The sequence below is a fragment of the Salminus brasiliensis genome, chromosome 2 (genome assembly GCF_030463535.1).
Source record: "Salminus brasiliensis chromosome 2, fSalBra1.hap2, whole genome shotgun sequence".
Taxonomy (NCBI): domain Eukaryota; kingdom Metazoa; phylum Chordata; class Actinopteri; order Characiformes; family Bryconidae; genus Salminus; species Salminus brasiliensis.
The window spans coordinates 4311676-4324484 of NC_132879.1; the positions used below are offsets into that span (position 1 = coordinate 4311676).

At 39.8% G+C, this 12809-nt stretch overlaps 1 protein-coding gene across 2 annotated transcripts; it reads right to left on the bottom strand.

Annotated features, from left to right (window-relative positions):
- Positions 1–4910: 4910 nt before the first annotated feature.
- On the bottom strand, positions 4911–12101 carry atp5f1c (ATP synthase F1 subunit gamma). Of its 2 annotated transcripts, XM_072673516.1 has the most exons (9): positions 12000–12101; positions 11466–11500; positions 11215–11346; positions 9558–9762; positions 7916–8059; positions 6562–6626; positions 6247–6402; positions 6016–6112; positions 4911–5051 (listed from the first exon to the last, which is right to left on the bottom strand). In XM_072673516.1, exons 1-9 carry the CDS (start codon positions 12038–12040, stop codon positions 5048–5050), a joined length of 879 nt encoding a protein of 292 aa, XP_072529617.1. In that variant the 5' UTR covers positions 12041–12101; the 3' UTR covers positions 4911–5047. The 2 variants fall into 2 exon arrangements, with proteins under 2 accessions (XP_072529617.1, XP_072529618.1); XM_072673517.1 differs by lacking the exon at positions 4911–5051 and having other exon boundaries at positions 6012–6112.
- Between the last annotated feature and the right edge of the window lie 708 nt (positions 12102–12809).

The window sequence follows — 12809 nt, forward strand, 5'->3', positions numbered from 1 at the left end:
CGCATGCGCACAACTCACACACACAAGACCTGTGCGCTCGATTATGTACGGGGTCGATTACACGTCCTTCTGTGGGACTTGGGAGGTTTTAGTTACTGATGATTGTGCGAAAATATACATTATAATATTATATTATTATATAGTATAATAATAATAATAATAATATAATATTATATATATAAACAATCATACTGTTTATTATACTTCTGTTCACTGGGGTATACTTCACTGGGGTATTAGCTGCTTGGAGTAAATACTGCTTAAATAATAATCAAAAAAAGATTTCCAAAAAAACATATTTTTTTTCCCCTGGGAACCACTTAGGTTTGTGTGTATATTTCTTTTTAACTCACACATACACTCACATACAGATAAATATGTACATATGTATATATATATATATATATATATATATATATACACACACACAGACACGCACTATTTCATCTCTGTATATATATTTGTATATTTGTATTTTGTATTTTTTTTTTGCTTATATTTCTATATTTTCATATTTTTATATTTTATTCTTTAACTTAAATGTAACTTATTCTATTTTTATTTTTATTTTTTTTATTTTTTATTTTATTTTCTTTGGCACTTTTGCACTTTACTTCATTAAGTTAAGGTTTAGTTAAGTTTAAATGTAGATTTTTATTGTATAGCTTGATGTGGGCAGACTGTCATAAAAGCATTTCACTGCAAGTTATACTGTGTATGACTATGTATGTGACAAATAAAATTTGATTTGATTTGATTTGATTTGATTTGATTTGATTTGATTTGTATAGGCTTGGCTTTCATGACACTGAGTCTAAGACACTGAGACTGAGTCTCAAACATACATGTACAAACACACAAGAACGAAACGAAAGTGACATATAATAAAATAAATAATAAAATAATAATAAATAATACTGGCGTTAAAATCTTACATCAGCAGTCCTGATTTGTCATAAATGTACAAAAAACTGGCATCCAATGAAACAAGACATAAACAAATATTTTAATGCCTCTGTTTATACCTGAATATTAACTGGAGTAAACAATGGAATATTTGTTATAAATACAGCTTAAAAAGTGTCTTTTTACATCGACATCTTACACAGATATGCCCAAATACATATCTCAGGAAAGTGACGTCTAATGAAACAAGGCATAAACATACTTATTCTATACACTCCTGTCTTCGATATTGGTAATAAATACTGCTTAAATAATAAAAAAGAAGTGACATTTAAAATATTACATAATAAATTCAGTTAAACGTGTTGTAAAGAGATTTTCTCAGAGATCCGCTTAAATTCGTGTGATACACATCAGGGAAAGACTATTTTTTACATGACTATTTTCCAGCGTCTCTGTCTCGTCTCTGTAAGCTCTTGTTGGATAGCAAAGTTCAAACATTGACTTTTGTAACGGGGTCACAGTTAAGGTTTCCTTCTCATGACTCTTCCTTAAAGTTGTAGTATGTTTGTGGAGGCAATGCTGCACAGTGGAAGAGTGCACCACCGCTGCTGACTCAGCTAAACCTTGGCAGTTAAATGGGGGTTCTGATTTGCCTGTCTTACCAGCATATGAGCAGTCATCTTGACCCACACTGTTCCCTCACACGGCTATTTCTTTAAAGATATTGCACACTGTAAAAACTGCTAGCTGAACATTTTATTCTCAGACCTTTAGACAGCTGCTTAGAGAGGCTCATGCTTAATGAGTGTTAGCACAAGGGTTGAAGAGTCAGAGAATCTATAAAGCTTGGAAATGTGATTCGGCTGACGGTTACTAATTACAGTTGGTGACATGCCTTAGATCTGAGAGCTGATCAAAAAACATCAGGGCCTTTCTAACACTTGTAAGCTGTTGTTCAGGTCGGCTTAAAGGTTAGCTAATGCAAATCTGCTTCTCCAAGGGTGCCCAAACTTTTGCACACAACCGTATATACAGAATACATCAAATTTATGCATGTTCTGTTTGGCTGCCTTGAATTTATTTTCTTTCCAAGAGCAGTCAGCTCTGATCCCCCGTCCCCGTGCCCGCTCCAAAGCCCAGGCTGCAGCCGAGGTAGGCCGCATTTCTTGGCCACTCCGTCACAGAAGCCTGTTCCAGGTGAAGGACCCTTCATTTGCAGCCTGGAAATACAGCAACTGATGTATCCCTCCCGGCCCTCGGTTCTAGGCTCAGGATTTTGTGCTGAAATTGCAAGAAGCGGGACCTTTTTTGGTGACGTCACCAAGCTGCCTCCTTAGACTGTTCCTATGATCTTCATAGGACAGTCCAACCGAAGTCCTGCATACCACCATACCAGAACGCAGGTCTTTTGGCTCAGTGAATGGGCAGAGCTAAGCTACTATAGGCTGAAAATGCCTTGGTTTTCAAGACATCATGAAAACATGCTCATATTGGGCTGTTTTTGCAGATTACAAATCAACATTTCCAATTTCTAAGAAAATCAATGTTATTATTATTATTATTATTATTATTATTATAATTAATATTATTCCACTATACATGGCAGGAATGCCCCCAAAGGACCCCAGTCAAGATTGTGAAGTACCCCAGTCATCCCAACAATGGACTGTTTTCTCTGTTGCCCTCGGGGAAACGCTTAAGAACCCTGAAGGCTAACACAGAGAGAATGAGGAGGAGCTTCTTTCCACAAGCCATCCGTGCCCTGAATGGGGACAGGGACTAGGACACTAAATTAAAGTACCTACATACACAAACTGGACCCTCACTCACTACAATACACAACCATGGCTCGCGGAAAACACACTACGGACAATAATGAAAATATTTCTTTTTAACTCACACATACACTCACATACAGATAAATATGTACATATGTATACATATATATATATATATATACACACACACACACACACACACACAGACACGCACTATTTCATCTGTGTATATATATTTGTATTTTTTTTTGCTTATATTTCTATATTTTCATATTTTTATATTTTATTTTTTAACTTAAATGTAACTTATTCTATTTTTATTTTTTTTATTTTTTTTTATTTTGCACTTTTGCACTTTACTTCATTAAGTTAAGGTTTAGTTAAGTTTAAATGTAGATCTTTATTGTATAGCTTGATGTGGGCAGACTGTCATAAAAGCATTTCACTGCAAGTTATACTGTGTATGACTATGTATGTGACAAATAAATTTTGATTTGATTTGATTTGACATCAGGATTTTTAGGAAGCCAGTTAAGCCAAGATTTGTCTGGTACACTAAGATGTCCAGACCATTTTTCCAGGCCAGTTTCACCACTGGCCTTAAAACTAAGAATTTTATTATACAGTGCAACTTGCAGCTCTTTATCACAGTGATTTTCACCTTAAAGGAACATCACTATATGTTAAATGGCATCACTACTGTGGTAACTGACAGCCTCATCCAGCATCACTACCACGCCAGCTACCAGCCTCATCCAGCATCGCTATTGTGGCATGTTGATGAAGCCCTGCGGCCTTCACATCTAAACACTAGTAAATCTGTGGTCTACATTTAAAGGCTCTGAGGGCAAGGCTTGAGTCTTTACCAGGCAGGGTCTTATTAAATGCTGTATGCAACATAATAGAGGTCATTTTATACCACAATAAGCTGATATTTTTGGTCCCAAACGCCCCGTTGTTGAAATGACATTGACCATTCTATGCAGCCAAAGCCAGGCGGGCCGTACTAGGCCTGTCCAGTTCTTCCTGCTGTAGTTTAATTCTACTGAACTCCACCAACTGCTAATACATCTAAATGACTTGAACACCGGAGCACGTGAAGCAATGGGTCAAATTAGCATGCATCATGTGCCTTACCCCATAGGATCCAGTAGCAAATGACTGAATAATGAATGAGTTGCCATCTGGCCAAACAAACTTTCCCCCTGGTGCAATGCTATCAGACAGGGGCCTCTCCCTGAGCCGCGCTCAGCGACCCCAGAAGTCACCCTTACTAAAGTGCAGTCATTCAACACCCCGACTCCTTCACATGTAGGCGCCACCGAATCTGATGCCGCCATGGCTGACTCGCTAGTGTTTATTAAGATGAGGGGGCTTAAGTTGCAAAGGGATAATGAGGAGGCTAAACATGTTTTGATTGCCAATTATTATAAAACAACAATGAGAGAGCCGCGAAGGCGGCCGGGTTCATCAGTAATCAGTTCAGGGTAACCCTACACTGCTTTAATCAGAGAACCTGTGCTGCTGGAAGCTCATTGATTGGATCAAACCGGCAAGCTATTTTTGGGTCAAGGCCTTTGTTCACCGAGGCTATCTGTAACGATTGAGTTAAAAACCCAACAAAAGAGGAAACCAAATACACTTTATGGACAAAAGTATTGGGACACCTGCTCATTCAAAAAACCAAGAGTTGATCCTGCTTCTGTTGTAGTGACTGTCTCTACTAGATTTTGGAGCTGTAGCATTCCTGTGAGGATATGACTGATTGCTTTCAGCCACAAGAGTGGTAGTGAGTTCAGGATTTTGGATGATCGCCACCCCACCTCATCCCGAAAGTACTGGATGGAGCAAAAACCATCCATCATTCTAGAGAACACTGCTCCCACTGCTACACAGCTCAATGCCGCTGGGGGGCTTTATACCCCTCTAACCTACGCCTGGCATTAGGCAGCAGAATGGTGCCGGTAGGTTCATGATGTTTATCTGCTCCAGAGAGTCCTATTGTATTGGCAGTATTGGCACCTCTCTACAGCATCTTTATGTATTATTATTTTTTATTCAAAAGTACAAGTCTAGAAATTCCATTTTGGGCTTAAATAACTAACTAATTAATTAAATAATTTTATTTAAAATATTTTTTATTTAAACCCAAAGTTGCCCAAAGTCAACAGACCTTAGTCTGAACATCAGGACTGAGAGGACAAACACGAGACAGGAGCAGAGTGGAGGTCAATGTAAGAGGTTTATTTACTCATATCTTACAAACAGAAGCACAAAGAATATTTAACTTGACGCCAGATGACTGAACTGGAACGCATTCTTTTATTCAGAACCATAACGAGGGTCTGGATGGGTCCTCTTTATCTGTGGAGGGAAGACAAATTGTATAAAATACTTTATAGGATACAGAGCAGCTCACATTGTTGTTTTTTTGACCTACTACAACAATAATACTGTTCAAAAGCCCTGCAACAGACCTCAGGACTAAAGAGTGGACAGTAAAACAGGGGTAAAAGATAGTAGAGATCAGTGGACCGGTCAGTGCTTTTGGGCCTACATTAACCTTTCCAGGTCAGCTTAATATATTGATTAGGAAATATCTTCTTATGATTTGTGGCTAAACTACAGATAGACTAGTTTCTGTACTACTCCAACAAGCTCACACAGCTATCCACACTCTGCTCTACTACAGTTTACCTGTCCCGTCTCATTCCCTGTGGGAAGTGAATGCATGCAGGTTAAGGATGTCAGTGAAGGGGAAATAATGAGAAGGATGTTAGTACAGCTTAAGAAGATTCAATATTTCAATACATGTAAAGCCAATAAAATGTAATAAATTACTAAACAAGTACAAAAATGCACAATTCTGATATTCTGCTCTTAGGTTTAGGAGGAGGATCCAGATTTATTGATTTTTTATGAGCATCAGCTTTTAACCTCAGTAAAAACTAGAATAATGACACCCTGCAAATCTGATTAGTGAATTTCTTGACCAAATGTCCCACTACTCCACTGCAAACAATGTGTGTGTCTTGTGCAGCACTTAATATACATCTGAAAAGCCATCCAAGCAGGGGAGTGAAAAGAGAGGTGGGTGAGAGCTGGGAGTGAATGAGTCAATCAGTGCAGACTGAGATAATGGGAAGGCTTAGAAGTTAATGAATGAACGAAGGTGAGAAGATGGAGATAAGTGGGTGAACGACATCATGCAAACATCTGACTGGCGGTGAGCAGATTGAGAGGGGAGTGAATGAAGGAGATACATAAATTAGTTAATAAACAAACCGACAGATGTAAGCAGACGGAGAGAGAGAGAGAGACAGCTTACAGAGCAGCAGCTCCAGAAATGATCTCAATCAGCTCCTTGGTGATGACGGCCTGGCGGGTGCGGTTGAAGGTGAGGGTCAGCTTGTCAATCATCTCAGCTGTGGGAAATTTGAAACAGCAAATGCAAAAAATCAAATTACAGAAAAAAAAAACAAAAAAACAAAAAAACAATCCACTTTCTTCAAGATCAGGTCATGAATGAGAGGAAGAGGAGGATGAAGGTTTAACTCACAGGCGTTCTTGCTGGCGCTGTCCATAGCGGTCATCCTAGCACTCTGCTCGCTAGTGGTGGACTCCTTCAGTCCGTAGTAGATGATGTTGACCAGGGCAAACTCCTGATAGTTCCTCAGTACATCAGCATCGATGTCATCATAGATGCTCATGTTCTCTGTATTCATGCAGAAGTACAACATATTGAAAGAAGCTTGAAAGAACTCCTGAGAGCAACATTAGACCCCCTTACACACTTACTCACAAAGAGGGTTTGGTTCATTAAAGGACTATTAAAGGCCACAGATTTGGATCTCGAAATAATGCACAGCAGTACCTGCGTTTGCAACTGTGTCCATGGAATACAGGGGCTTCTCGTCTGTCTTGTAGGAAATAACAGACCTGCACAGACAAAACAACAAGTTTTTACCTAGACTCAACAGTGCTGTACAAGAAGATGCATGTGCAACAAATAAATTAATAAATAAATAAATAAAACTGCAGTTCCATAACTTGGTTTATGTTAAAAAATACACATAAATAAAAAGGCTGCACAAAACTGGGGAGAAAAAAAAACAACTCATAACCGTGCTATGTAGAGCCATTGGGGTTTGCAGCAGTAAATCACTGTGGGATTTGTCTGATACAGGATTGCAACCAAATTCAAACTGCAAAAGAACCCCACCATTTCTTTACTGTTTTCAGAGTAAAATTAAAACAATCAATCGCTTAGTAGAGAAAATAATCAGCAGATTATATACACAAAAAATATACACACTTTAAACTGTTTTAACTACAGTAAATATATTTTCATTCCTTGATCAAAGAATATTACACTGTACATCTACTTCTACTACGACTACTACTACTCCTGCACATCTACTACCACTACTGCTGCTGATATTGCTACTACTGGTGCTGCTGCTGCTACTACTACTGCTGCTGCTGCTGCTGCTGCTGCTGCTGCTGCTGCTGCTGCTGCTACTGCTGCTGCTACTGCTACTGCTGCTGCTACTGCTGCTGCTACTGCTGCTGCTGCTGCTGCTGCTGCTGCTACTGCTACTGCTGCTGCTGCTGCTGCTGCTGCTGCTGCTGCTGCTGCTACTGCTGCTGCTGCACATCTACCACCACTACTACTACTCCTGCTACTATTACTGCTGCTACTACTCCTGCACATCTACTACCACTACTGCTGCTGATATTGCTACTGCTGCTACTGCTACTGCTGCTGCTGCTGCTGCACATCTACCACCACTACTACTACTCCTGCTACTATTACTGCTGCTACTACTACTGCACATCTACTACTACTGCTGCTGCTGATACTGCTGCTGCAGAATACTGTGACACTGCAAAAGTGATAATTTCTGAGAGTGAAAGTATCAGACTGTGGAAATCTTGTACAATTGCAGACAATAATCAAACACGTCATGTTATTAATAATAGACTCCATGTATCAAAGACTGTAGAAAAATTGGGCAGATATGCTTCTGGTAGATACTGTACGTCAAGGAAAAAATGAGAAGGCTGTAGCATGATGTGTTTGACTTTAATTTGCCTTTGTGTTGCGTGACTACGGCACATTGTGAGACCTATGCTGAAACTATATATTGTGTGGCACAAATAAATAAATAAATAAATAAATAAATAAATAAATACCTTCACTGCACCGTGCGATGCAGGATACTGACCTGAACCTGTTATAGATGACGGTGCCCTGGTCAAATTCATAGCCAGAGTCCAGCAGCTCTGTGGCGATGATCGAAGCATCAGTGAACGTAGGGGGCTTTCTGCCCACCTCTTTACAGTTCATAAGGATGTGATTGCCATGGGTCCTGAAAGCATTAAGATAATGGTGAGAACATGAGCACGACCTGAACACACAACCCTGTTATCATGCTTTCCAGATATTAGTTTAGTTCAGTCGAGTTTTCAGACTAAAGCTGATCGGAGCTGGATTAGTTTTACACAGGAATTTAAAAGATTACAAACAAGATCTGTGAATTTAATCCAGAATAAATCTACATGGTGTTGGAGAACAGAACACAGCAAAAGGGGTAAAAAATAATAAATAAATAAATAATAAACATGAGAAAAATACATAACGAGCAAAAAATAATGATTAGACCTTTTTTAAGGTTAAAATGCTATATTATTTTATTATTATTTATGCATTTATTTATATATGTATTTATATATATATTATTTTTTTATAGATTTCTTAAATTATTTATTAATTTATTTATTTATGTTTCATCATAAAAAATTAACAAATAGTGTTTGATTACTCTTGTTTTTGTCTCATCTTTTTTATCATGTGACTCACAACAGAAGAACCAGTGCTACCAGTCTAGCGCCTGCCGTTTTGGAAGCTGTGAGCCAAGGCTAAGCACAGCCAGTCCGTCCGTCCGTCCATCACACCTACAGCATGAAAGCGAGCATGTATACGCAGTGTGAATTAGGGTCAACATAACGGACAGACTGAGCCATATGCACTACATGTCCAAATGTTTGTGGACACCCCTTCTTATGAATGCATTCATCTACAGATGTGCAAATGCACACAGAGACCGCTTGTCTAGTACCTGTAGAGAAATCCAGGCCAATATAATGTCAGGTGTGGGCTAGAGGGGTATAAAGCCCCCCAGCATTGATGATGGTTGGTGCTCCATCCAAGTAGGGAAGATGTGGATGAGGAGGGACGGTGATCGCCCAACAGCCTGACCTCACAACACACTTATCGAACAACGAACAAGCAGGCGTCCCAATACTTTCGTCCGTATAGTGCATATTTAGGTATTTACACTAATCTGATGTGGATATTAAGCAAAGAGAAAAGAGACCAAAGAAATAAACAAATTAAATAACTATTTCTATATTTTCAGCCAACATTAATTTCTCTTGTTTATCAGTTTTATTGATTATTTTTTACATATGTGTGACCCATATTTATTGATGACCGAGTTATTTAATTAATAATTATTATTAAATATTAATTTGCAATCTAATTCTTTTGGAATGTTTTATCCTCCAACTTTTTTTTTTTGGTAATGAAATGGCACAAAATGGTCCTCTGTAATTGGGCAAACCCAGAGCAAGCTCTCAGCACTCCACATCATGCTAACGCTAAAACAGGACCTGGTGAGGAGTCTTGTGGTGGAATGCTGACATGAACTTCACTGCTATGACCCTTCAATCTGGGGATTTGGGGGAAATCAGACAATGCTTTGTCCCAAAAGTGGCCAGAAAAGGCCTGATCCATTACCCCTCTGAGAAAACTAATCCAGCTCCAGTGAGGGGCAGAAGGAGAACAGGAAGAGGAGGAAACCGTACCTGTAGAGCAGACCTCTCAGCTTGTCTCCCACATTAACCACCATGACCTCTTTGCCAGCACCGGAGAGCTTGGCGATTTCATTCTTAATGGTTTTGGCCACGCTGCTGTGGATGGCACCGCACAGCCCACGGTCGGAGGACACGCCGATGATCAGGTGCTTGTTCTTATCCTCCGGAGCCTTGATTTCGGCCTTCTCATACAGCGCTACAACACACGAGCAGCACAGATCAATGAAAGAGTTAATAGGATTATGCAGCTCTTAATTTGTTTATATGCAAATAAAACCCCGTAATATTGGCAGAATAATTCACAGTTTCTGATAATAATAATAATAATAATAATAATAATAATTTAAGTGAACAGAAATCTATTTGAACGAAGGGTTATAGGAATCCCAGCAATTTCTTACTATTTTCAGATTGTTAAAAAATTAACGAAGAAAATCAACAGTTTAATCCATTAGGAAAATATAACAAAAGATCATATCAAAAGAGCTCTAAGGGTCAATGTATTATAATAATAATAATAATAATAAATGAAGATTTGTGAAATATCCTATATGGTAATACTGTATACCAGATATTTTCTGAGATGGTCATCTCATATACTGTGTAAATCTCATACTGTTGCCACCCTACCTGAAGGTCATATTTAATAATAGCAAAAATAACAATATTAGTGGTTTCTGTCTCAGGGTGGAAAATGCCCCTCTTGGCTTCCTGTATAACGGGACAGCAGCTTTCACTAATTTCCTTCATTATCCATTATTAATTTATTTTTTAAGAGTGTGTGTTAAAATAGGGGACCTATTTTATCTCACCGTCAACCGTGCACCTTGATTTAGGGCTTGTCGGTGTGTCTTTGCTATGGTAACGACAGGAAAAGTTCGCCTTGCGCGGCTCGAAACTCACGAAATCATGTAGTAAGTCTCTTAATTAATCATGGGTGTGTTTTTTTTGGGCGTAGCGTGCAGTAATAAACCAATCAGCATATCTCTCACAGCTCCCTTTAAGAGCCAGGTGCGGTCTGACGGACATTGGCGGGTTGCTATTTCAGTGGTGTACGACGTCGGGCTGCACGTGCCTGTGTTGACAATTCACTGCTGAGATAGCAACGAACGTCTGACTGTTGACGTCTGCCTAGGCTGTTTTCAGTCAGTGGAGCTCCTCCTGTGTTCGTTGCCAAGATAGCAGCAATACTCCAGAAATTGACCTAAACACCCCTCATTTCGAGACCACCATGCCCATCAGCGTAGAGATATTCTCAAGCAGCGCTGCTGTTTAAACGGCACAGGCGGCGGGAGGAAAATCAGACTGTTGGCGGGGTGTAAGATAGCAATGAGTCAGGTGGTCGAATCCCTCAGAACCCATCCTGCTCCAGATGGTCCAAACTGTAAAAGGGACAGCACTGCAGACTCCACCTAAACGCATGGAGCAACAGCGTGGGCTTTTGACTGAATTTTCTTCAAGTATATATTATGATTATAATCAGCCTGGAAATTGGCCAAGAAGCACTTTGCCTACTCAACTAATCGCCGATAGAAACTCAATGGCCTCCAATGATTCGTCAGGAAGCCCACCAGCAACCTCTCGTCCTCAGCAACCCCAGATACTGTGCACCTAAAGGCTAAACCTCACCGAGGAGCCCACGACTTACACAGAGCACCGGTGCCGTAGACACGAGCCGGCTTCAAGGACCTCTCAGCCCTAGCATACTTGGCGGCGGCCACCATCTTCATGGACTTGGTGATCTTCTGGATGTTCTTGACGGACTTCAGCCGAATGGTGACTGCAAATCAAAAAAGGGGTCAGAGACTTGCATGCGGTCATTGGCTGGAATATCTAAGCTAATGCAATCTAATAGACCACTTATGGAAGACTCACGGATCCACATTAGGGTTTACTTACTGTCCTTCAAGGTTGCCATGTTCCTGACCTGCCCACTGCAACAGAGAGGATTCAGTGAATTAGGGCAGCAAAGTGACCCAGGGCGGCTTACAGCCTCCATTTACTAACATTGACCAGCAATTCTGACTCTGGACACTTCTAGGCTACAGGAGGAGACCTTCCCTCAACTTAGTGGAGATAGGCAGTGAACCTGTCATCCAGCATGTGGGTCAAACTGCCAGACCTGCACTTCTGCACACCAGATTTGCTATATTAGCTATATTATTCATAATAAAGTGCTGCTAATATGTTAAAAAAAAAAAAATATATATGTATATAAATAATAGTCCAGCTGCTGAGGAGGTTCCTCCACCCCAGCTTCACCCAGCCTAACGTTAAGCTACTGAGGCCTACCGGGACCGGCGCGTCCTTGCAAGGTACCGACTCAAACACCAGCCAACAGCCAGCCGTGAGCAGCTCCCCTGCACCTTACCGTCCCTCTACAAACTCTACCCCCCGAGAAAAGCGTCAAATAAGGGATTTTTAAAGTGTTACCATTGTGGGAGGAACACCGCCGCGCTGGCCCTGCCGAACATGTTCGCTTGCAATGAAGGTCAGACTGGCCGCACTGCGCATGCGCACAGCGCCTACAAAATGTCGAATCCCAGTGACGTTGGAGTCAGTCTGCCGAAGCGAGGCTTCAGGTGACTCAGATGAGCGTTGGATTCAAAGCGGAATCGACTCACTTTAGCGACTCACTTTGCTTACTTTTTTTAAAATCCTTTAAAATGGCTCACATTATTATTATTATTTTTTTTTTCGTTTTCACGTACAGATTTGAGATACGGAAAATAATATTAAATATTAAAATATATAAAAATAGGTTAGATCGAATTTAGTGTGCCGTATTCACATACGGTTCAAGCACAGTTCAAGCACCAGCGAAATACTTTGAAAAAAATACTGAAGAAAAAAATACTTGTAAAAAAGTACTATTTATAGGTAATATTTGTATATTATTTATGATATAAATTCATATTTTAATACTGTGGGCAAATGCGTTGCATTGCGTAGCTAGCTTGCTAGCTATATCCGCTCAAACCAAACCAAATAACAGACAGTTTAAAGGCAAAGCTACAGTTTAATGGTTTAATTAAAAATAATATTTACCATGATAGATAGATTTATAACTATAATTCAGATCTATTTGGATCAGATTGCTTCACAGTTGAGATTAGAAAGAATCGGTTTGATTCAATTATGGAAAAGAACCGATTCAAATGAGTGATTCGTTCCCGTTTCTATCGATGACAGATACGCAAGAAGTGATGACGTAGAGCGCACACACACACACAAACACACACA